The 24249-nt window shown below is 37.5% G+C and overlaps 1 protein-coding gene across 1 annotated transcript in view; it reads left to right on the top strand.

The window, feature by feature from the left end:
• Nucleotides 1-23507, top strand: part of BCKDHB (branched chain keto acid dehydrogenase E1, beta polypeptide) — a gene marked incomplete at its 3' end in the record, with an annotated part of 37774 nt that extends 14267 nt beyond the window's left edge. Inside the window, exons 3-7 of the mRNA XM_008944332.1 lie at nt 7199-7332; nt 7961-8116; nt 10884-10992; nt 18239-18336; nt 23397-23507. Coding sequence (XP_008942580.1) covers nt 7199-7332; nt 7961-8116; nt 10884-10992; nt 18239-18336; nt 23397-23507 — 608 coding nt within the window. The remainder of the gene's footprint in view (nt 1-7198; nt 7333-7960; nt 8117-10883; nt 10993-18238; nt 18337-23396) is intronic.
• Nucleotides 23508-24249: the final 742 nt, after the last annotated feature.

Below are 24249 nucleotides of genomic sequence, written 5' to 3'. Positions count from 1 at the left end.
TGGTGCAGTTAGGTATTTTTTTCTTTAGGCTGATACAACAGGGTATGTGAGCCAGATGAATAGAAGGAATTCAGCATGGAGTGGGCTACCTGCACAGTCATCAGTAAAAAGAAATTCTGGAAAGCAAATCTGCCACTTTGATGTGAGCTGCTTATTGAATATTCTTCTAACGGTACGGAGCTGAATCATGGCATTTTATCAATGCCATGAAGTGCTTCCATCAGCCGGACACATACAGACATAAAAAGTTTGGACAGTCAGCATGTAACCCTGCTTGAGGCTGTTAATGAACCATAGAATGAGGGTTGGAAGGGAAAGACCTTGAAGGTCATCTGGTCCAAACCACTACTCAATGTGGAGCCAGTTTGTTTGTGGTCTTGTCTAGGTGAGTTTTGAATATGTCTAAGGAAGGAATTTGTACAAGCTCTCTGGGCAGCTTGTTCCAGCATTTGACTGTCAGAGTGATGTTTTTTCCTTATCAATTTCCCCTTTTTTGCCTAATTCTTTCACCTATCACTGTGTACCTGGAAGGAATCTGATCTTCCCCCTGCTTATACTACTACTTGGCTGCTTTTTCATCATGGAAGAATTAGATGATGTGCAAGTTTGCTGGCATTCAAAGCCATGCCAAAGCTTTGCATTAACCTCCTCTGACCCCTCCTCTTCACACTTCTTCCCTGAAGAAGGTGAGATAATTATATGATATGTTTTAATATTTCTGGTTTATTCTTTAGCTGCTGGTGTGTTGTTAGTTTGACACAAATGGCAGGAAATATGAAGTGGGAGAGAAGGCAAAAAAAGCAAGTTTTCCCTATTTACTTGAGGAAGGTAGAGGTGTTTATGAATATTTTTTCCTGAATCCTCTCTCATCCAGAGGACCATAAAACTGACAATTGAGTAAATGCTCAATGTTATGTTCATGCTGTGAACAACTTTAAAAGTTTACTAAATTTTACTAGAAAGCAAGCTTCCTTTCATTCTAAACCTGCAATGCAGTAACTGTGCAGATTATAAGAATTCATAGTTAAAGAGGTTGCTTCCCATGCATGGTAGCATTTTCTTTTTACTTCAGCAGTTCATGTGACTTTGATATTGTTTAGGGTCTTTGAGAGTGATGTTTCAATGAAAATGCAATAAAAATGCTTTTCTCCTAAGGGAATCTTGGGGGAGAGGAGGTGAAAATGCAGTTTGGATCTGTGGAGCTCCTGGAAATAAAAATGTGCTGTCTTGAATAAGAGAATGACATGTTGGGAACACTTTGAGCTAGAACTGCTAGTTCAAATGTTCATGTCTGTCCAAATGTAAGAATGCCTTGGAATTGGTAACTGGGGGAAACTGAAAAGGGAAACCTACCCTTCAGCTGTTTCTGATTTTCTGTTTACTTGAAGCACCCTTCAGAGTGTTGATTATATCAGTGGAATAAATCATAAACCTGTGAGGAATCCTGTTCTTACCAGTGACCTGTCAGAAGAGGTGTTCTTCTCTTTGGGCAATAATGCCAAGATGAGTATATCAAAAGGATAGATTTTTTTTTTATGTGCAAGTGATATTTAATTTCTTTCTCCAAATGAAGCTTAATTTAGACTCCTCTAGACAAGTGAAACTGAGTACAAAAGACCTATCTGTCATTTGACCGCTCTAAAAATTCTGTTAAGAATAAGAAGTTGAATCCTTTGTTGCAGAGTAGAGTGTGGTAGCAGCTTTGCTGCAGCAGGAAAGGAAGCAGGTAATTTAGTTTAGTGCCTGCAAATCTCTGTTCTGACCCTGGTTTTGGTTGCTCACAGATTTCTGAAGTACCTTTTTTTTTGATGGGCGTATTTTATTGCTGTGATGCTGTTGTTTTTTTTTTTTTTTTTAGTATTTAAGCAAAAAGTGAAGGCAATCTGCAATAGAATTAGTGGCTAATTAATCAGAATTAGAATTACTTTTTTGTACAAAGTCAGTAAATGTTGAACTTCTTTTGAAGCGTAGTCTGTGTATGCACAGTGATATTTTTGGTGTTTGTGCTATAACAGACCCAACTCATTGCACTTGACTAGAGACTTTACACTGAGTTAAACGGAGGTTGAGAGCTGGCTCTTCAGCCGTGTAGTTGGCTGAGCTACTCCGGAGTTATGCCTGAGTCCTTGAAGCCTCTTGGGGATGCCTGGACACACACAAACATTCATGGCTCAGACTGTGCAACTCTTCTAGGATACAGAATTGGGGAGGAACAAGAGAGGAATAAAGCTCAATTCTGTAAATGGCTTTATTCTACACACAGTAGGTGAAATTCATCAAAAGAAGTTACAAGCTACTTGCCCATGAAATCTTTTTTATTTCATTTAGTTACTTTTCATCTGTTAGGTAGGTGAAGTGATCTACTTTTAACATGGGCAGATTTGGGAAAAGCAGCTTTTTAAATGGCATGACACACTTGTGTGCAAGGTTTCAAGACAGAGAGGTAAACCATTGTTGTGCCTGTGAAACTGAACAACTTTTGTCCAAATGCTTTGGAGAAGTAGATTTGAAATTTGCTTATTCAGCTAGACAGGTAATGTGTCTTCACCAGTATTTACTACAGAGGAAGAGTGGACAGTGCACACCCTTTTTTAAAGGTGAAGAACTGTGACTAGAATATCAATAGAAGAAGCGGTAGAACAAATTGATTAAAATTAATCAGAAATTACTAAAACTGTTTTGTGTTCAACCAGGAGCTCTAAAAGAGCTGAATGTGAATTTCCCAGACTACTTCCTGTGATGCCTGCCCTCTCACATAATATCAGAGAAATGGAAGATAACATGTACCACCAATTGTAAAGTGGGGCTTAAAAGGAGCTGTGGGACCAAGCAAATCTGAATGCTGGATAGGTTGTGTTAAATTATATTAAGGAATAGAATTAGGCTTACATGTACATCTATGAAAAATCCTAGATATTCTAGGATCAGAACAGGTCTTCAAAGGCAGGACTGATTTCAAGTCACTCATTTCTATTTGAATTTTCTACAAAGTCCCCAGTGAGGAGCAAAGAAGCTAATCTGCTAGTACTTCCCTTTCATTCTAGTGTTCTGTTTCTACCTGTGCCTCCATGATTGTGGCAGTTGAATACAGAATATATTTAGCTTATTGAACTCTTCTGTTTGACTTTTAACGGGTGTTATTGGAAGTTAATGAGATCATGGGGGCAAATAAAATGCTGTCCATTTGTATTGTTAGTGCTACTCCAGACTGACATCTTTTAAAATGCCTTTTTAACAAAAGTGGTGCAGAAGTGTTTCAAAACCAAACCAGAACACCCTGCTTTAACTAAATCACTAGCAGTACTCCTTAAACTACTCAAATCATCCAGTGTACGCTCTTAGTGATGTGAAATTACTCAGAGTTGGAGCCTTGGGTGGTGTGTTAACATTACAGGAGATCTGATGTTGTTTGCATATCTCATTTTTGAAGTTAAATTAAGACAGGAATGTGTTCCATTGCAGATATTGAAATCTGAAATACTTTTTTCCTGATGGCTTGGAACAAATAAAGATGAAGCAGGCCAGAGCATTAATGCACAATAATCGACTACATATGTCTGTAAACATGTTCTGTTAGGTTGCTATGAAACTTTTTATTCTTGGCGGACAAGAAGACGACTGAAAGGCTGCCTTAAAACTGTTGCCCCTTAGACAGAGGGTCAGTGCTAATCTGAATGTTTGTGAGGTACTTAACTCTTTGTTCTGAAAATCACAAAGATCAATTTTGGTTTTTTTAAGTAAAAATAGATTGGGGAGGATGAAGTAAATGTTTAAAAGTAGCTTTTAATCAAATATTGCTTTTTCTTTAACGTTTTTAAACTTTTCAGGATTACCTTATTAGGTAACACTTGTAGGGTATTTATTCACTTGCTTAACATGCATCTAATCTTCCTGAGTTATCGGGATGGAGAGATGAGAAGAATCATCCTTTTTTCACATAACTCTGTTTGCCTTGTTGCTTCCCTCACTCCTTGGAAAAGGGCACCAGCCTGTTCAGATGGCTGGAATTAGGGATGTTTATAAAGCCAGGCAGGTTAATGGAATGGACAGCAGCGTCACGTCTTTCCGCAGAGGCTGACGCACCTGGTTTCAGATAACGCAGAGGTGCCGCTTTCACCTGAAGTGATAAGTCACCTCCTGGAGTTTGTGTTAGCTTGTTGTGAGCCGTGTGGCTGACGCAAATCGTTTGGGAAAGAGGACGTTTTAGGAAGTGTTTCTTCATTGATACGGAAATGAAATATGGGATGACAAAATATCTCTGGGTTATTTCTCTGCTTTGGTCAGATTTTAGATGCCATCTGACTCAGCTGCTCTGCAAATGATGATGTGAATGAATGTTTATCAGAATAAATTTCTTTTTCACATTTTGAAAAAAAATGTGAAAAATAAGTGTTAAAGAAAATAGATGAAAATATATGAACATTTAATACCTTTAAATGTTCAGTTTTTATTTTATGTTAGCTTTAGTAATTATTTTTATACTGTATCAGTAAAATAAGAAGTTAAAGCTATGCCATACAATTTTTAATGTTTAGGGAAATTAACACAATTTTTTTTATCCTAATGAAGTGTATATTGTTTTGTGTTAAAGGGCTAGTTCTCTATACAGAAAACCCTCAAATATATACAATATATACATATATACCCTTGAAACTTGGTATCCAAGGCTTGTTTTCCCATCTAATGAACAGCTAAGTGCTTTAGGTTTTGCTTTTAAGTGATCACTGTTATTGTTTTAAATGCACAATAAAAACCATTCCTGAGGGCTGAATCTCACTCAGTGACAATTACCTGACCCTTTCTTTATGGTTTTAAGCCATAATACTTGAGGATTACGCCTTTAGTTATGAAAGTCCTAATTAGGCACTCCAGGCTGATCATGTTGTAGCTATTATGTATTTCATACTTGCTTTTATTAATTCTCACTTAATTCATCTCATCATACTACATTGACAGAAGCATGCTGCCTCTAATTTAATATCTCAATAGCATTTCAGCAGTATTACTAAGGTATGTTCTATATTTAAAATGGTAGGGGGCATACGAGTGTAGTGGATCTAACATGCTTTTAAATTAATTCACCTTCCTCAAAATGATACTGAAGAATTTATTTTGAAATTTTTATCAATTATTAGTTAAAAGATTGTTTTGCAGGATTGTTCAAACACATTTTTGTGTGATGACATAATTATTTGTTACCAATGTGATCGGTTATTCCATTGTACTCTGAAAAAAACCTGTTAATAGAGTAAGATTAGGTATGCTTAGTATGATCTGACTTCTGGGCACTTCTCAACAATCTTTTTTTTTTTTCTTCTGCTCAGAAGTTAGTCTATTTATGTAGGTTATGTGATAGTTTTAAAGCGGACTTAACTGCATCTCAGTAAATTGGTATGTGTTAACATTACAGTAGAAATTCACACGAAGGAAAAAATACTAATAGAATGTTCTATTATAAAACACTTATGTTCTATTATAGAACATTTTATATATATATATATATATATATATGTATATATATTATTCTATATACAATATAGAATATAATAATGCTTGAAAATATTTCCTCTGTCTTATATACAAAATCATGGAGTGTCCTGCAGTTATGGTAGCCCTTTGGACTTGTGTTGGCATGTGTAACTTCAACGACACCACCAACACTGTAGTATGGTTGGATAGCATTATTTTAATTGCCTTAAAGGAGTGGTGTTTTAGTTATGTTGCTGTTGGAGGGAAAAGAGAGAAAGGCAGAGGGAGAGTCAACAACCTAATTACTGAGATATATATTTACATCTAGATACAAATATATATAAAATCCCCCAAAATGAATAAAAAAACCCCCACCTTCAAACCAGAGAACCAACCCAAAACAAAGTAACCCTTGAAGTATGAAACTCAAAACATAAGGTAAAGCATATGGGCAGAGCAGAAGCTGTGCCAGTGTTCTGCTGGGTGATGTGTGGAGATTAAAGAATGGGTACTTGAAAGATTTGTATAACATACCTCTCTTTAGTATATTGTAAGTACGGTTGTGGGCAATGGTTCTCCTCTTACCAGCTCTTTCTAAAACCTTTTGTTAGCTTCCCTTTCTGTAGTTTAACTTGCAGCTATGGAAATTAGGAGTCTTCATAGCAAAAACTTTTGTAATTATTAATTGATTTGTCTTTTAGTTACTTATTTAGTGGTTTAACTTGTGTAATTTATTTCATAGCCACTGGTGTGCTCACTCTTCTGTCTGATTTGAAGTCTTAGCATATTCATGCACAATGAACCCCTCTAGAAGCCTACTGTTTATTTCCAGTGTTCTAAAGGCAAAATTTAATAGCCTAACTAGGTTCTCCTGTTGATCTGCTGAGGGAGTACAGTACTGCTGGCAAATATTGTCAATATCTTTTATAGAAGATATTGTAGTGGTGTTTCATATCCATCTCATTACTTCTTGTCTTTAATTTCATGAGCTGAACAATTTTGTCTGCAGCCATCTATTAGATAGGTGCATATTTTGAACATGAAATTACTGTGGCACAGAAATCTGTGAGGGCTAAAATGCCCTTTTGCATTCCCACAGGGAAGGTACAAAACCCAACATATTTGATTTCTGGTCTTGTGCCTCCAACAGCAAGAACAGCTTTTTTCCTCTTGCCTTGGAGAGAAACCAAATTCTTTAATAAATGCAGCCTCATATTATGAAAGAAGGCTGGGTGAGACTGGGCACTGGTTATGTGGGCAAGAGACAGTGTGCTTTCATACAGATGCTTTTGTAGATACATCTGCCTTTGAGTATGCACAGTTAGTTTTGACTGCTTGAAAAAGATCTGAAGTAAAAAGACTTTATTATAAGTTTTTTTTAAATGTAAGTATTCTTTTCTCCCATCTAAGCATGTGGGGTGTGCATGCTTCTCTGTATATACGTAACAAATTATTTTCCTTGAAGTATTAATAACAGTGTAAGTTACAGACACTATTCTTATCTTTTGTTTTGTTTCTCCTGTCTTCCTCTGACCTGTTACAAATTATAGTATCTTTAACTGTAAAGGGCTTTTTAGATGTAGGAACAATAAACAGCCATCTAAAGAGCTGTATGCTTAATTGTAGGTGCCTTATAACTTGAATATTTCTGAGGCTGTTTTCCACCTAGAGCTGTTGTGTTAAAGGAATTGTGGTATGTGCGTTTTTTTTGTTTGTTTGTTTTTAATAGGTAAAGACAGAGTTTTCAACACCCCCTTGTGTGAACAAGGAATTGTTGGCTTTGGTATTGGAGTTGCTGTTGCAGGTGCTACAGCCATTGCAGAAATTCAGTTTGCAGATTACATCTTCCCAGCATTTGATCAGGTTAGTACTACTATATTAGAGAAGTAAAAATAAATCTCAGGACTGTTTGAATTGCTCTTATTTTAAGCTTTAATACTTGGTTTGAATACGTAATTAGTGCAAATGTATCCACAGCTGTGTTACTAATACTTATGCATGCTTTAAGTAAACAGGAAGGTTCCGAGGCCAGTTTGAACACTCATTAAATAATGGGAATTAAAGATGTTGCTTGAAGCAAATGTCTCCTTGTTTTTATTTTTCATTTTGTGGCTGTGTTGGCTTCAACAGCCTTAAATTCCTCATCTGTGTCTTCCCAACACCATCTCTCACTTCGTTATGCTGCCGCAGCTGGCCACGTGTCCACAGGACAAACTGCAGATTTGAACTGGGCTGATTGACAGTAGGGGAATGGGGAAACAGCTGGGTTTTATGGCTACTGCTGAGGCCTAGGTATTTAACTCGAACACACTGAATTATTCCTTTATTTGCCTTTTCACTGACTTACAGGATTCCTTCGCTTCTAATTTGGTCCTCTGAATGCCATGCATGGCACAGATGATGTGGTTACATGTCAGTTATTGTAGAGGCTTAATGATGCACAACTAAAGGTATTGCACTGAGTGTTACTTTTCTGTATAAATCTTCCCAGATTGTTAATGAAGCAGCAAAATATCGTTACCGCTCTGGAGATCTGTTTAATTGTGGAAATCTCACCATCAGAGCCCCCTGGGGCTGTGTGGGTCATGGTGCACTATATCACTCTCAAAGTCCAGAAGCTTTTTTTGCTCATTGTCCAGGAATAAAGGTACAGTAACTCCTATTTTATAAAGATTAATTTTGTTTGGTTTTTAATGGACCTGACTAACAATGAGTCCGGGTGCAGGCAGGGGAGGAAGGCCAGAAGTCAATCCACAACAAAATATCTGAATATGTTAATTAAAAACTCTTTTAGAAGTTTTCTAGTTATAAAAGTTGAACTGTATTAAATGTTTGAGAATTTATAGCCATTATTGAAGCAATCTTTGGTAAACATAGCATTTTGCATTTATGTGCTTTTTGCACTACAAACATACATTTCACATCAGTTCTGTGTCCAGTACAGTACAGAAATTAAAACTGAACACAAATAATAGTTACCTTCATCTTTTTCCTTTCTGCATCTGTCTTCTTAAGTGTATTATTGAATTCATTTATATTAATGACAGTGTGACAGTGACAGGCAATGGACACAAACTGAAACACAGGAGATTTTCTCTGAACACAAGGAAGCTCTTGGCACAGATTGCCCAGGGAGGTTGTGGAGTCTTCATCCCTGGAGGTACTCAGAACTTTTCTGCACAGTCCTGAGCAACTGGCTCTAGGTGGCTCTGCTTCAGCAGGGACATTAGATCAGATGAGCTCTGCAGGTCTCTGCCTGTTCAGCTGTTGTGCAGTTATCTGAATGATAACTTTCTGTGAGATGGTGACTTCCCTTGAGACTAAGATTTCTAGCGCTTAGATGGATAACTTTGCTGGAGAACAGGGAGAGGTGGTATCTAGTAGTCTCAGACTAAGAGAGCACTGTTTGCCACTTGTTAATTTTTTTTGAGTAAGTTTTTGTCTACAGACATGTACTTTTGGGTTAAAACTCATCCAGTCTACTGAGAAATGACTCATGGCTTGATTAATGTCAAAGACTTAAACAAAAACCGTATTTGTATGCTGAGGACACATGCTCATTGTTTATCTGTTGTTTAAACTATTGTCTGTATATGATTTTGGTGTTCTAAAACTTCAGATATTATTAATTTACAGGGAGGCCATAGCCATTTCTCCTACTTGTTTCTCTTTACTTAAAATGTGAATAATACAAGATTTTTTTTTTATTTCATGATATTTGAGAAACAGAATGAATTTTTATCTTTGAGTATCCTAGTCACCTTTTGAACAGATAATAAATTCAGGTTGAATTTCTACTGCTGAGTTATAAATTTGTATCAAAAATGTAGTCCTTAATGTGTGACTTTTCAGTATGCATTGTTCATTTTGCTTTTGTCAGTCATGTTCTCAATGTGAACTGGGTCTTTTTGGTATCATCCTCTGCGGTGGTTGTGACTCTTGGCTTTTGAATATTTTTCATTATCATGTTTTGACTTAATATCGTAATTGAATAAACAAAAAAAAAAGTCTGTCTTAAAAAAAATCCTTAATGAGCTACACTAGTAACATCCATCAATTGGGTAATTTCCTCTGTGTCTGCTACCAAATGCTTTGGTGAAATATTAATAGACTGCTTCTCCCTTGTTTAGGAAAATCACTTGACAAGTTAATTTGATGTGATAGCAGATTTAGGCTGTTTTGACTCTTTTCTATTACTTTTTTTTGTGAGTAAAAGCATTTAAATAAGAAAATATTTTGAAACTTAGGAAACTACTAGAGGTAGCAAATTAACAAGTCTGTAGTTACAAGTTGTGGTGTTTTGTTTTTTTTTTTTTTTTTTTTTCCTCCCCAACAAGTGCTACAACTGATGTTTCCAGTTAGAGGGGGCCACTTCTAACTTCACAGCTATAAAAATAGCAGTCTTCATGCTGCATGTGCCAGCTTTTTGAGATCTTTGGGACATAAATTAGCTGGCCCTTCTGATTTGAAGGGAATTGAGCTCTTGGGTTATATTTTAATTTAAATTGTGATGATATGGTAATTTTGTGTTGATAATCAACATTTTCTTAGAATCACAGAATGTCTGGGCTGGAACGGACCTCCAAAGGTCATCTAGTCCAAACCCCCTGCCATAAGCAGGGACATCTCCAACTAGATCAAACTACTGAGAGCTTCATCCAGCCTGATCTTGAAAGTCTCCAGGGGTGGGGCTTCCACCACCTGTCTGGGCAACCTATTCCATTGGTCTGTCACCCTCGTATTAGATCGTCCAAACTTAACTCTTCTGTCGGCAAATCAATTGTACTTTTTCCTTCCACATGACCAGATTACATCTGGAGGCCTTGCTTAGTTTTCTCTTTGCTTGATAAGAGTTTGAAGCATTTATTTAGTGTTTGTTCATTTCCAAAATGAACAAATTCAGGTTTCCACCATAAGCAAAGGAAGAGAACTTCAGCTATTTCCCTTTTTAGTCTTCAAAACTTACTGGACTAAGTCTGAATAACTTCCAGCCCTGCTCTGATGGATCTTTACCCAAGCAACTGATGATTGCTCAGCTGAAAATTTTTGTCATGCATCTACATTAATTTTAATGAAGTAACATAATTTTTATCTTAATCTGACTTTCTTCTGTTTCTTCTAGTTCAGAAGGTTATTGTTAAGAATTTAGTTCTACCTTATCAGAGGGGATCCATTAGCATTTAAATCATGGTGTAGAGGGGAATTGTTCAAGCCTCACGAGTAAACAAAATAAAATTCAAAATTTGGAGTGTGTGTTAGTAACATATCACTAATGTTAGTTCATTTTGTAAGAACTCCTCAATCTGTACATAGGTCTATCTAAAGCAAATAATTTCTTAGGTTTTAATAGTAAGTGAGGAAGCTTGTGGCAGAATTGCAGTTTAAATAAATTATTTAAAATCATATTTTTATAGATTGTTATTCCAAGGAGTCCTCTTCAGGCCAAAGGACTGCTGCTGTCATGTATAGAGGACAAAAATCCATGCATATTCTTTGAACCTAAAATACTTTATAGAGCTGCAGGTAAGATGTATATGTTGTATTTTCCAATAAAGCAACACTTTTTCTTTGCACATGTTTTAGCTGTGACTACTAATATAATACTGTAGCAGAAGTCTTGACTTTTGTCACTAGCTATGTTTGGGTGTTGTGTTTTTAGAGGAATTGTGTAAACTGAATAAAGTTTCTAAATTTGGCTGCAAAGATAAATGAACATTCACAGACTGATTCATGCTTAGTTAACTGTGGAAGCGGAATGCTTTGTACAGTTTTAGGTTAAAAAATACAGAAGAAATAGAAACAGGAGGCATTATGCTTTATCAAATTGCAATATAAATTTGTCAGAAGTTAAACTTTCTCTTTGATAAATCTAGATACTAATATAAGTTTCCAGGTCAGTTTTGATTTTTCAAAAAAAAAAATGAATTTTGCAATCACCATTTTACCCAAAGTTAAAATATTGTTCAAGTGCTGAATTTCAAAAATCTTGCAAATCTGCCCCCTCAGATTTTAGTCTTATGTGAAAGGAAGTATGATGGCCATAACTTTAAAAATTTTAGTCGCAGTGAACTTTTTGGTTCAAAGAAGTTTTATCAGCTGTCATTATGAGTAACATATAAGAACAGAGTAATTTGAAGATGGTAGTGCTTGAGTTGGTTGTAAAAGCTAGCTTGCTACTGCTTTGGACTAGAGAAACTGGACTGAAAACAGGTAATGGATGAAAACAAATTTTGCATGTGGAGATTGGCAGAGTGAATGAGCAGCTGATAAAATACAACTCTTCCTTCAGCATTTCTATGCCATATAGCTTTGTATACCAACTATGCTTGTATCTTTCAATCTATTTTATAAATTGACTGTTGACTAAAGGACAAAAAGTTTGTATTTTACTATGGATCTTTTAGGAGAATTTTTCCATCAGTGCATCCATTTTGTAAGTAAATTTATCCTCTTTCTACAGAAGATAATCAAAAAATAGCAAAGTAAAGATTTAGAAAGCAGACATCAAAGCTACAAGAAAATAGCAGAGTAACTCAGGAACAAATAGGATATTTACCATGGAAACTGCTAATTTACTTTTATATTTAAAAAAAAAAGACCCAGAATTGCCATTAACAATATATTTTAAAACATGCAGCTTTTTTGTGTAATGTGATGCACTTGAAGGGTATCATTTTCCTTAAGTACAGTGTGTTTTGAGAGCTTACTGAAATTTAGCAATAAAATTGTCTGACCATTTAGATGAAGTAGTTTGGAAAACGAGCTTGAGTCTTAGAATGCTGTTAAATAAACAAAGAAATGTAAGTTTAAAATTCCTACATCTTTAAAACAACCCCTTTTTTTTTAGTATTTACTAGATACAGATTTTAGTATTTACATAGATACAGGTGGTAGAGTTAATAAAATATTGCTTTCATAGTGGAAGGAATGGCTGCACATCAATATCATGTTTTGAGAACATAGGGAGGTTTTTGTGTTTGAGGAGATGACATGTAAAGCAATTGCTGGGTTATCTAGTGAACATAAATTAGCCTTGTGGTTGAAATCTTGAGTAAAGATGTGCTGAAATAGTGGTTAATGTGTTTTATGTGCTGGTTAATAACCACCTGCAGCATTGCTGCCAGGTGATATTGGCAGTTTCCGAATAAAAGATTTCCTCCTATACTCCCATGGCCTGATTTTCAGAGATGCTACCTCCATTTTTGCCTTAAAATTTATAAGAATATCAGTTTATTGATGTAGCCTGAAATTGATAGTACGTCTGTGTTGATATGTGACGGGGGTGGTTGTGACAGGTAAGTTTTCTTTTTGAGACAATTTTGAGTGGATTTTTTATTATCTCTACAATATTAAGCAAGAATGTTTTGTTCTGTGGAAAGGATTCGATGTTCCTTTTAGTTTCACTGAAAACCTTTCCCTTTTGGCATTGTTACTGTTTAGTTGTCCTGTGTGGGTTGGATCAGCTAAAACTGGAAGAAGAGTTGTCTGCGAGTTTCTTCTAGAAAATGACTCTCTTTTTTTGAGTTCCTTATGCTGCTGGCTATGTTCAGGGTTTCTTGTAATTCCACCATAGAAACCAGAGGGGCTGGTTAATTCAGAAATGGACCAACGTCGTTCTGATTGTTTGTTTGGTCCAGAGGCACCAGCAATAAGACACAAGTTCTACTTGGAGATGTCCCTGCTTACTGCAAGGGGGTTGGACTAGATGACCTTTGGATGTCCCTTCCAACTCAAAGCATTCTATGATTCTATGAAAGACAGGATATTAGTAATCTAATATGGTATAAAGCCCACTCTAAGATTTAGGACCTCATTGTTCCAGACAAGAAATATTTTTCTTTATTTCAATGATGATGGCTAAGTCATTGAATAATTATTATATTGCCCCATCATTTTTTTTTTTTTGTTCTAGCTTCATGTGAGTAGACGTGTTTGTTGCAGAGAATTTCATTACTGATGTTACAGTGGGTGTGTAGAGACTTCACTGAAAAATTAAGGTGTCAAAGAGGGTAATGGGAAGTATTTTCTATTTATAAAATTAATTATGCATTTGAGATACATCATTCTCCTCTAATGGAATTTTCTTTCTTCCTATGAGGCATCTAAATATCCGTCCATGATATTTTTTCAGATTTAAGGTCTTTGAAATTTCAGCTTAGATTAGGCTGTAGATGGAATAGCCTTTAAAACACAGGAGATCCATGTTTTCATATGAATTGAAGCTACTAAAACTTTAAACCATACAAAACACCAAAACAAACAAAACCCAACAAACCCTCCCACACTCTACACCTGAGCCAAACAAAAAAATCTATGCCCTTTTCTTTTGCCCCCAAGTATTGTTGTTATTGTTGAAGTTAGCAGTTGGATGGTAGTGATGGAAGGTAATATATATCTAGTGTAGGGTATATAATCTGAAGTTGCTTTTTGAGAATGCCAAGCAGGGTGCTAGGTCATTGCTGTTTTTATGGAAGCTCTTGTGCAGAACCAGCTTTGTGATACCTCCAAGGAGCTGTACAGGACCATAAGTTGCATTCAGTGTGGGGTTTGTATTTTTTTTTGGTTGTGGTTTTTTTTTTTTTTTTTTTGTCTTGATGATAGGGCTTTCAAGATTCAAGCAGAGCTTTTTTTTTTTTGTAACAGTAAAGATATTGTACAAAAAAAAAGGAATCTCGGTGTTTTGAAACGTAAGGCTGGTCTCCAAGGTAAATTGGAGTGTGACTATCACATGGGTATTGTGATTGCTTGCTGGTTTTTTTGAATAATGAATTTAGCTAGATCTCTTCCCATATGAACACAGGTTTGCTTATTCAAATATGTTGTATGCTTATTCAGACACAAGGTAAAACTGTTATTAAATGAACATTCATTTCTATATGAGTATTTGCTATCCAAACATGCCTTTGCCAACACAAGATAAAAGAACAAAATTAGACCATAAATCTTCATTTTAGTCATCCCTGGGAGAAAGGTAGATATTGAAGCAACTTTGCCTTAAGATTACCATATTCACACTCTGATGAACTGAGGAGAAAAGGCAACTTCCAAAGTGAAGAATAGCTTTGCAAGAATATTTTGAAACCATTTTCTATTTCATTCAAAAACTAACTCACACTTTTGATATTGAAAAGCTCTAGTAACACCAAAAGGAGAGAGTGGGTGTCTGTTAATGGTAATTTTTAAAACTTACAGAAGAGATAGTTATTTTGTTTGAATAAGTACAGTTGATAGGTTTCATATTCTGCAGTAGTTATGTTGTGCAACCAATTGAAATAGTCCCTATATACAGATAAATGTTTTTCTATGTAGGCATATATAACATGTTATCTGTTTCTTTTCTTTTTCTGTGTTAGAAAGAAATGTGAGCCTTTCTGAGTAGAAGGGTGGAGTTAAATATACATGTCTGCATATATAGAGAGAATTCTTTCGTTGTTAACCTTTGGGATTAATGTTATTGAAAGTGCTGTTGTGATGTCCCCCTAAATGTCAGAGATAGTAAGAAAATATCTGAATTAAAAAGCAAAACGAGTCTTTGATTTATAACAGTAGTTAACAGCCTATGCAGTGTCAAGAGCACGTAATGATTATGAATCAAAGGAGAAGATGAGTCACCTTGACATTATCAGGTTTAGACATCTTGTGGAGAACCTACTCTGATGTTTTTTGACCTTTTCAGTTTCATTTAATTGTACTATATATGACACTGGTGGTGTAGAAATAAATATGACTTGCATCAGTGGTTGTTATAGAGACAAGACAGGTAAGATGAGAAAACATGTGTTTTCTTTCTGCTGTTCAGCCTGCTCGTTTAGAAAAAGCAACAGATGGTGCAGCCTCTTGAAATTAACTTGATTGCCCTTTTCCTCTTGATAATTACAACTTCTTGTTAATTGCTTTATTTGAAATCTATATTTGAAATTTGATTTTAAATATTTTATTTGTATCTTTGGTAAGAGATGAATGGGCTGCTTTGTATATAAATGTTGTTGTCCTAGTTTGGTTAATTATTCTGGAAGAATATACATAGAATAATTTCATATGGTACTTTTCTTCATTGTTAGTGGAGGGAAGAGTGTTTGCAAAGGCAGTTGAATAAAATTCAACCAAATCTTCACTTCCCTATACATTTTTACCAAGCTGAATTTTGTGTTTAAAAGTGTCAGGAATTCTAGATGAGCTCATCCAGTACAAGAGGGATGTGGACCTGCTGGAGCGTGTCCAGAGAAGGGCCACGAGAATGATCCGAGGGCTGGAGCAGCTCTCCTACGAGGACAGACTGAGAGAGTTGGGGCTGTTCAGTCTGGAGAAGCGAAGGCTCCGAGGTGACCTTATTGTGGCCTTCCAGTATCTTAGGGGGGCCTACAAGAAAGCTGGGGAGGGACTTTATAGGATCTCAAGCAACAACAGAACTAGAGGGAATGGGGCAAAGCTGGAAGTGGGCAGATTCAGGCTGGATGTGAGGAAGAAGTTCTTCCCCATGAGAGTGGTGAGACCCTGGAATGGGTTGCCCAGGGAGCTGGTTGAGGCCCCATCCCTGGGGGTCTTTAAGGCCAGGCTGGATGAGGCTCTGGGCAGCCTGATCTAGTGGGAGGTGTCCCTGGTCATGGCAGAGGGGTTGGAACTGGGTGATCCTTGTGGTCCCTTCCAACCCTGACAGCTTCTGATCTGTTTTGGCAGAGGACTTTGGAGCCCTGATGGCTCGGTGGTTGGACTTGATGATCTTGGAGGTCCCTTCCAACCTAAAGGATTCTATGATTCATTCAATCGTCGTCTTGTTGCAGAATATTTTAGCTATAATAAGAAATCAAATATAAGATTACACAAATTGCTGTGCCTTGGTGGATGAAACCATTACACAGAAAAGGAGCTTTTTTTTTTTGTCATGTACACCTTCAAGTTCCTCCTCTGGTGGATCCCAGTGTCACTTCAAAACGTCATTCCTGTGAGTTGCCTGGGTTTCCACTCAGTGATCCCATGGCATCTTTATAAGGTTCTTGTTCCCTAGATTTCGTGAGGACGAAAAAGGCAGTTACCCAGTGTCAATTGTGGGTTTCATTATTGTTCAAGACCTCTACTTTCTTTTGCCTGAGGGTTTTAGGATGTGCAAACTCCATAGAAGCCTGATCTGCTGTACTGTCAACAAGTAATGAGCTCAACACATGAGACCTTTACCTTTTTTCTTTCCCTGCCCTATATTCCTTTAGCCACTTCTTATTCAAAGACATCATTAAAGAAAGACACTGATATTTTAATATATAAAAAATAATAATTTGCAAATAGATCTGATTTTTCTGCCATGTTTAAAATTGATTTATTTTTCCCTTGATTGAATGGACACGTGTTCTTGAATTGTGCTGAAAAAAGAGTTCGTTTTGATTTTAGGAAGAACAATTCAGTTACTATGTGTGTCTCCTCTGTCCCTGTTCAGGTGAAATGAGGTGTTTCTAATGTAAGCATGCGCAAAATTGTCTTTACTGTGAGAGTGGTGAAACACAGGAGCAGATTGCTCAGAGAACCTCTGACCATGAAAATACTGAAAACCTGACTGGACATCAATCTGCTGTAATTTAAAAAAAATAGTCTCCAATTGTTCTATTGAAATGTTGCTTCTAGTTTTTAATCCAGGAAAAACCTAGGTCATTCTACTTGTGCTCTATCTGCCACACCAATGAAGGAAAAATACAAAACAGTTTCTCCTGCTGGTATTGCTAAATAGACTTCTTTATCATACCTTCAAGAAGAAATTTTGTTCAGAAGGCACTCAATAACTATTTTATGGACTATGAAATATGTTAACATAAAAAATAGAGCACCTTCTTCATACATTGATTTTATGTATTTAGAGTCAAGTATGATTCTCCCCTCCCCGTGCTCCCCCCTTCCACTGCTTACCACTGGAATTTGTTTTAAGAAGTACTGTTTAACTTGCTGATACATAGACAAGTTCACATTTAGATCAAAACAATATATCTTTTAAAGTATGATAAATGGGTGTCTTTGGTCAGTTTTGATCATTACACCAGTCAGTGTATAGTGTTGGAGCATCGATTTGAAACTAGCACAACTGTCCTAATATGTTCCCATCTGAAAAGTAGTAAATGGGTCTTGAGTGGAACCACTTTAAATGTCTTAGGACACACAAGATGCTTAATTTTTGTCTGCTGTCTCTAATTGTGATGTATTTTGGTGAATAGATAACACCTTTTCAAAGCAAAATTTAGACGAGTTTAAAAATTCTGCAATTAGAACTTCATGATGGCACTTTCTGTGTAGGTTATGAAAACTTTGCTTAGGCATAAAATGGTGGAACATCATTCTTGGCAAATATTAGGAGGGTGCTGGCACAGCTTTTCTTTCTTGTCTGAATATTCATGTCCAGTTTCAAGGCTCTTTTGATGCTTATTAGAATTAACTGCAGTGTTTACTTAAGATTTTTTTTAATCAATTATATCACTGTCCATCTCCAAATATGATGATGATATTTTAACTTGGAGTATGCCAGGACTTAGTACTATTGTTGTGTGTATGTATATCTCATTGCTGTGGTATATAGCATAAATGAAACACTACACTGAATGTGTTTAACAGTATAATTAAAAATATTTTTAATTAAACTAGACCTTTGAAATAAAGGCTAATAATATGATTTTGGTCTATTGTTTTAAAAAGCATTAAGATTGAAAAAAAAATTTAGAGTATGTTTTATGGGATAATATTGAAAAGTAAAGGAATCTAATGTATATTTTTTCCTTTGTTTTTATTTATGCAGTGGAACAAGTTCCTGTGGAGCCCTACAACATTCCACTGTCACAAGCTGAGGTGCTGCAGACGGGCAGTGATGTGACACTGGTTGCTTGGGGCACTCAGGTCAGTAAAGGCTCTTCCAGGCTATTTGTCATCTAGCAAAGTCTAGGCTGAGGGTTAGGTGATGTTTGGATAGTGTTGCATTCAGGCTCAAGTGCCAGGTGGTTAACTTTGTGCATCTTCCATCACTGTATGCTTGAATAAATGATTGGCAGTGTTCATCTGTATATGAAACCTGATTTTTATTATATAAGATTTTAATTTTTGGTTGAAGCTGACTCTGGAAATGTGGAAGAGGTACTTGTGCAGGAGGTTAATGATTCATCTGTGGTTATGAAATTATATATTTAAGAATGGGACAGTGAGATGTGACTCTGAGGAAGGCAATCGGAGAGGAGAGTTCAAAGTAGTATGCTGAAAGAAAAGCACATTTTTTTTTCTGCATGTTTTAAAAAAGCACAGTTCCCTTTATAGAGTTGGAAGGGACCTCTGGAGATTGAGTCCAACCCCCCTGTCAGAGCAGGACCATCTAATCCAGGGCAGGTCACACAGGAACACATCCAGACAGGTCTTAAAAGTCTCCAAGGTAGGAGACTCCACAACCTCCCTGGGGAGTCTGTTCCAGTGCTCTGTAACCCTTACAGTAAAGAAGTTCTTCCTCATGTTGAAGTGGAACTTCCTGTGCTCCAGCTTGTGACCATTGCCCCATGTCCTGTCACAGGGTATAAGTGAAAACAGGTTGCCCCTTTCTTCCTGACACCCAGCCCTCATATATTTATACACATGAATTAGATCCCCCCTAAGTCTTCTCTTCTCCAGACTAAAAAGCCCCAGGTCTCTCAGCCTCTCCTCATAGGGCAGGCGTTCCAGTCCCCCAGTCATCCTCACAGCCCTTCGCTGGACTCTCTCGAGTAGATCTCTGTCCCTCTTGAAATGGCAAGCCCAGAACTGGACACAACACTCCAGGTGAGGTCTCACCAGTACAGAGTAGAGGGGGAAGAGAACCTCCCTTGTTCTGCTGGGCACACTTTTTTTTTAATGCAGCCCAAGATACCATTAGCCTTCCTGGCCACAAGGGCACACTGCTGTCCCGTGGACAGCTTGTTGTCCACCAGGACCCCAGGGTCCCTTTCCATGGGGCTGCTCTCTAGCAGATCTCCTCCTAACCTGTACTGATGCATTTTATTACTCCTGCCCAGGTGAAGAACTCTGCACTTGTTGAACCTCATTAGGTTCCTCTTGGCCCAGCTCTCCAGTCTGTCCAAATCTTGCTGAATGGCTGCACAGCCTTCAGGTGTGTCAGCCAAACCTCTCAGCTTCATGTCATCAGCAAACTTGCTGAGCAGACACTCAATACCATCATCCAGGTCGTTAATGAAGATGTTGAACAGGACTGGACCCAGCACTGATTCCTGGGGGACTCCACTAGTTACAGGTCTCCAGCTGGACTTGAAACCTTTGATCACCACTCTGGGTTCTTTTGTGCAGCCAGTTCTCAACCCACCTCACTGCCTGTTCCTTTAGCTCATATTTCCTGAGCTTACTCAGGAGGATGTTATGGGGGATTGTGTCAAACGCCTTGCTAAGGTCAAGGTAAGCCACATCAACTGGTCTCCCTGCATCGACCCATTCAGTCACCACATCATAGAATGCTATCAGATGAGTCAAGCATGATTTCCCCTTGGTAACTCCATGCTGACTAGTCCTGAGAACCTTCTTCTCGGGTTTTTATTCTAACAGCTACATTTCAAAGCTGTTTGAGAGTAGGATTGGGTACTTCCTCGCCAAATTAACATGTGCAAATGTTGAAAAATCTGATGGAAAAATACGTGGTTGTTTTCAAGAATTACAGAAAAGAAATCTGAGTCCAGCTTGGAATTAGTGGAAAAATCTTTTTATTGCCTTTAAACTGTAATTATGGAAATTGCTATTTTTCTGGCCTAATTATATTTGAGATGCTTTTAGAGGAGGAAGTGTTATAACTTTAATCACAAGAATATTCAATAATCTGGGGTTATGCCTTTCGTCTCTTTTTCCTTTTTGTTTGAAATCTGTAATCTTCAGTGTGCTTCTGGGATAGTTTTCTTGTCCTCAGACTACTTGATCTCCTTTGCATCTCTGGTTACTCCTTCTAGTTTGATATCTTACGCTGGTATTAAATCACGTATTCCTTGCATATCTTTACTTGTACTCATTTCTCCAGCAGAAAACAGTTTCTATAGTTCTGTCCCCTCTTCAAAGTCTAAATTATTGCTCCATTTGGATGATTCTTAATGTTCATCATATCACTCAAAATTAAATTGACGTAGTAGTGGCTTGAAAGCTGACTATTTAATCATATCCTGAGCTTACCCAGTAGGCAGTTGTGTAGAGAGGACATCCTTTAAAAGAAAAAAGTGCTTTGGAGTTTGGGAAATGCAGGCCCATTAAGACAGGCAGTTCTTTTGACCTAATAATAGGACAGATGTGCAGCCCTAATCCAGATTTACAGCTGAGCAAGCCACGGGAGTGGCCGTACCGTACAGCGTGGGGACAGATGCTTAGTGCATATGCAGCAAATCCAGCGTGTTCTCCGTGTCTCGGGCTCCTGCAGATCAAACGTGTTCCGTGAGCTTGTGCTGAGGGTGTTTACAGGCTGTGTACATAAACTTGGAACTTGACTGCTAAACGTGCAAGCAATCCAGAGTTCGTTGTCAATAGGCAGAGAGGTTGCACGTACTCACTGGCTACTTCTTGTACGATTTCGGATGTTAGATTGCTTGGTAGCTGCTGCTCTGTAGGGGTTGCCTGATGTTTGCTTTCCTGTGTGGTACTAATGAGGGGCAGTAAAGGCTTTAGTACCTCTCCAGTTGTGCTCAGTGTTTTATGGTCATTATCTGGTTCAGAGGGGATAAAAATTTGTTAAACATTCTCACTTCTGCAGCAGAAACATCTGTCCCATGTGTCATCTTGAAAACTCTCAAACTCTCTTACAGCCACAGATGCATTAGAAGTTTAAACAAGAGACGCTGCAAGCTATGTTTGCTTTTTATTGTTACAATACTTGTACTGACTTACCTTTTAAAATAGTTCTTTGATGTTTAGCTATTCATACTGGCATTATGTAGATTTATTAGATTTTTGCTCTGTGTAGAATTTAATACTACTCTCTGGCCTGCAGGCAACAGACACATCTTGCCTGTGTCCATATTGTTAAATTTTGTTGCCTTCCAGACCAAGCTGACCTCATCTAGATTGCTTATTGGGAATGGTCCTTGGCCTCCAACCCCTTACCTATGCCTAGGAGTTGTTTGATGGAGTTCTTCCACCCCAGTCCAAACCTGTATTGTGAAATGTTCTAACAAGGAAAACATCAGAGTTTAATGAGGACATCATATTGAGAAATTCTTTTTTACCTTCATATCTTATGACAAACACTTTTTTTCTGAGATACTTGTAGAGGATGATCTGAGTTGTCATAACAGTTATTTTCTGTGTTGGAGCATTTGCTTTCTAACGCTTGTTATAGAGAAGCTGATGCTTGCAATACATTTTGCTAAAAAGTGTTGTATAGTGTGTCAAGATACAGTTTGAATGCAGGTTTACTTTTTTTGCTGTTCATATCATAACATACCTTATGAAAAGGTTGCTAATAGATGTGGATTGTTTCACATGTACTTTAATGCCCTTACATATGCTGCTGAATACATTCCTTGACTGGTAGATAGTGAATGACGTATTCTAATTCAGTACAAGATCCTTGCTAGAGGGAAGTACTTGTTTGTTTTAGTAAAATACTAGTTATAATAATCAGGTAATGCTGATTAAACCCAAATGTTGAGATGTGGATATCAAACTGTGTTGGAAGACCAGTGAATGGTCATATTGTCATATTAGTGCAAATATGCTTTGATTGTAGGGGTCAGGGCTGGGTGTTTACAGGTAATTTTTTGTGATACTTGCTACATCAAAATATATTACCAAGTAATATATCAGGGATGTATTTGGATCATAGAATCACTGTGGTTGGACAGGACCTCTAGGGTCATCAAGTCCAACCTTCATCCCAACATTTCCCTAACCACTAGACCATGTCCTCAAGTGCCACATCTACTCATTTTTTGAACACCTCCAGGGATGATGACTCCACCACCTCCCTGGGCAGCCCGTTCCAGTGTCTACCCACTCTCTCAGTGAAGAAATTCTTCCTAATATCCAATCGGAACCTCCCCTGGCACAACTTTAGGGGTGGCAAGGCGTGATTGGGAATGAAGTCGTTAGCCTGGCTCAAGTGCTTCTATGCTAATGCACACAGCATGGGCAACAAACAGGAGGAGCTGGAAGCCACTGTGCAGCATGACAGCTGTGACGTGGTCGCCATCACAGAAACGTGGTGGGGTGGCTCTCATGACTGGAATGCTGTAGTAAATGCCTATAAGCTCTACAAAAGGAATAGGCAAGATAGAAAGGGCGGTGGGGTGGCTCTGTATTTTGATTTGTGTTTTGATTGCTTGGAGGTCAACAAGTGTGATGGACCAGTTGAATGTTTATGGATAAAGTTGAGGCAGGTCAGCGAGGTGGATACCCTGTTGGGAGTCTATTGTAGACCACCCAGCCAGGATGAGGAGGTTGATCCAATGTTTTATAGACAACTGACAGACGCTACCAAATTGCCAGCCCTTGCTTTTGTGAGGGACCTCAACTTACCAGACATCTGCTGGAAATATAACACAGCAGAGAGGGAACTTCCTGGACTGTGTGGAAGATAACTTCTTGACTCAGCTTGTAAGGGAGCCTACCAGGGGAGGTGCCTTGCTGGTTCTTAGCTTAGTTTCAGTCCTGAAAAAACCCTTATCCTAACCCCCAGACTGACTAAAAATATAAAGTAGCCTGATACTGTTCACTGGAAGATACTTTTCTAGAAAGCAGCAGTTTTGTTTTCAGTGATTCTTCACTGAAGGTAATATTTGAAGTGGTGCTAAAATACTAGGAATAATGTAATACTAAATAGGAGAATGAACTGAGTAATATATGCTTATTAGATTACTGAATGAAAAGGTTTCTGCTAAACATGCAGGTAATATGGTAGATCATCTTGAACAGAAATTAAATGTTTGCTTGGTGATAATAAATGGCTTTTTCAGGTACATGTCATCAAGGAGGTGGCAGCAATGGCTCAAGAAAAGCTGGGTGTGTCCTGTGAAGTTATTGATCTGAGGACCATCTTACCCTGGGATGCAGAGACGGTTTGCAAGGTAAGGAAACGTGTGTTAATTAAATCCAAGACAAACCAAAAACCCTGGTAATAACAATTCAAATGCACATAATGATGATATTGTTCTTTAAGGTTTTTAAAAAGCCTACATTTTTGCTTTGTATTGAATGTGTTGTTCTGTATTCTTCTGTATCATATAGGAAGAGTAAATTCACATTTTACAGGAACTAAACATTTGCTTTAGCATTGAAAGAGAATTATGTTTCAGGGTTCAAAGTGACGTTACAAAACCTGTTCTTTGCATTGAAGCAGAAGGCAAGATTTAATCAGACTTGTGCTTGAAAACTGTTTTTCCGTTATTTCTGACTCTTTCTGTCATCTTTGCTGTCTTTGGGTCTGAAAAGATCACGTGAAATATTTATCTTTTTTCCCTGTTGTTTCACACCAAGACATTTATCTAGTTTTAGGTCTGCAATAATGTACCTTAGTTTTGTTTATCCATATTTTTAGAAATAGGCATTTTGATTTAAGGTGTATGAATTCTTGGACTGGGGAGAAAAGGCAGCATTTACTATTCTCAGACTATCTGGTTTGAAGTTCATGGGTGCTGTGAAGTCCTTGTCTGCTCTATGGGGAGTCTGTGATTTTGCAAAGAATTTATTTCAAAGCTGTGAGCAGCTGAAACTGGAATTTGGACTTCCACATACTAAGACACATGAGAAGTAGTTACTGCATTTACGTAAACCTTGGTCTGCTTACCTCTTCCCCCTTCCCAGCCTCAA

The sequence above is a fragment of the Merops nubicus genome, unplaced genomic scaffold, assembly GCF_000691845.1.
Source record: "Merops nubicus isolate BGI_N331 unplaced genomic scaffold, ASM69184v1 scaffold13697, whole genome shotgun sequence".
Taxonomy (NCBI): Eukaryota; Metazoa; Chordata; class Aves; order Coraciiformes; family Meropidae; genus Merops; species Merops nubicus.
Note: the sequence above shows the minus strand (reverse complement) of the source record. Positions and strands in the feature narration are given on the sequence as shown.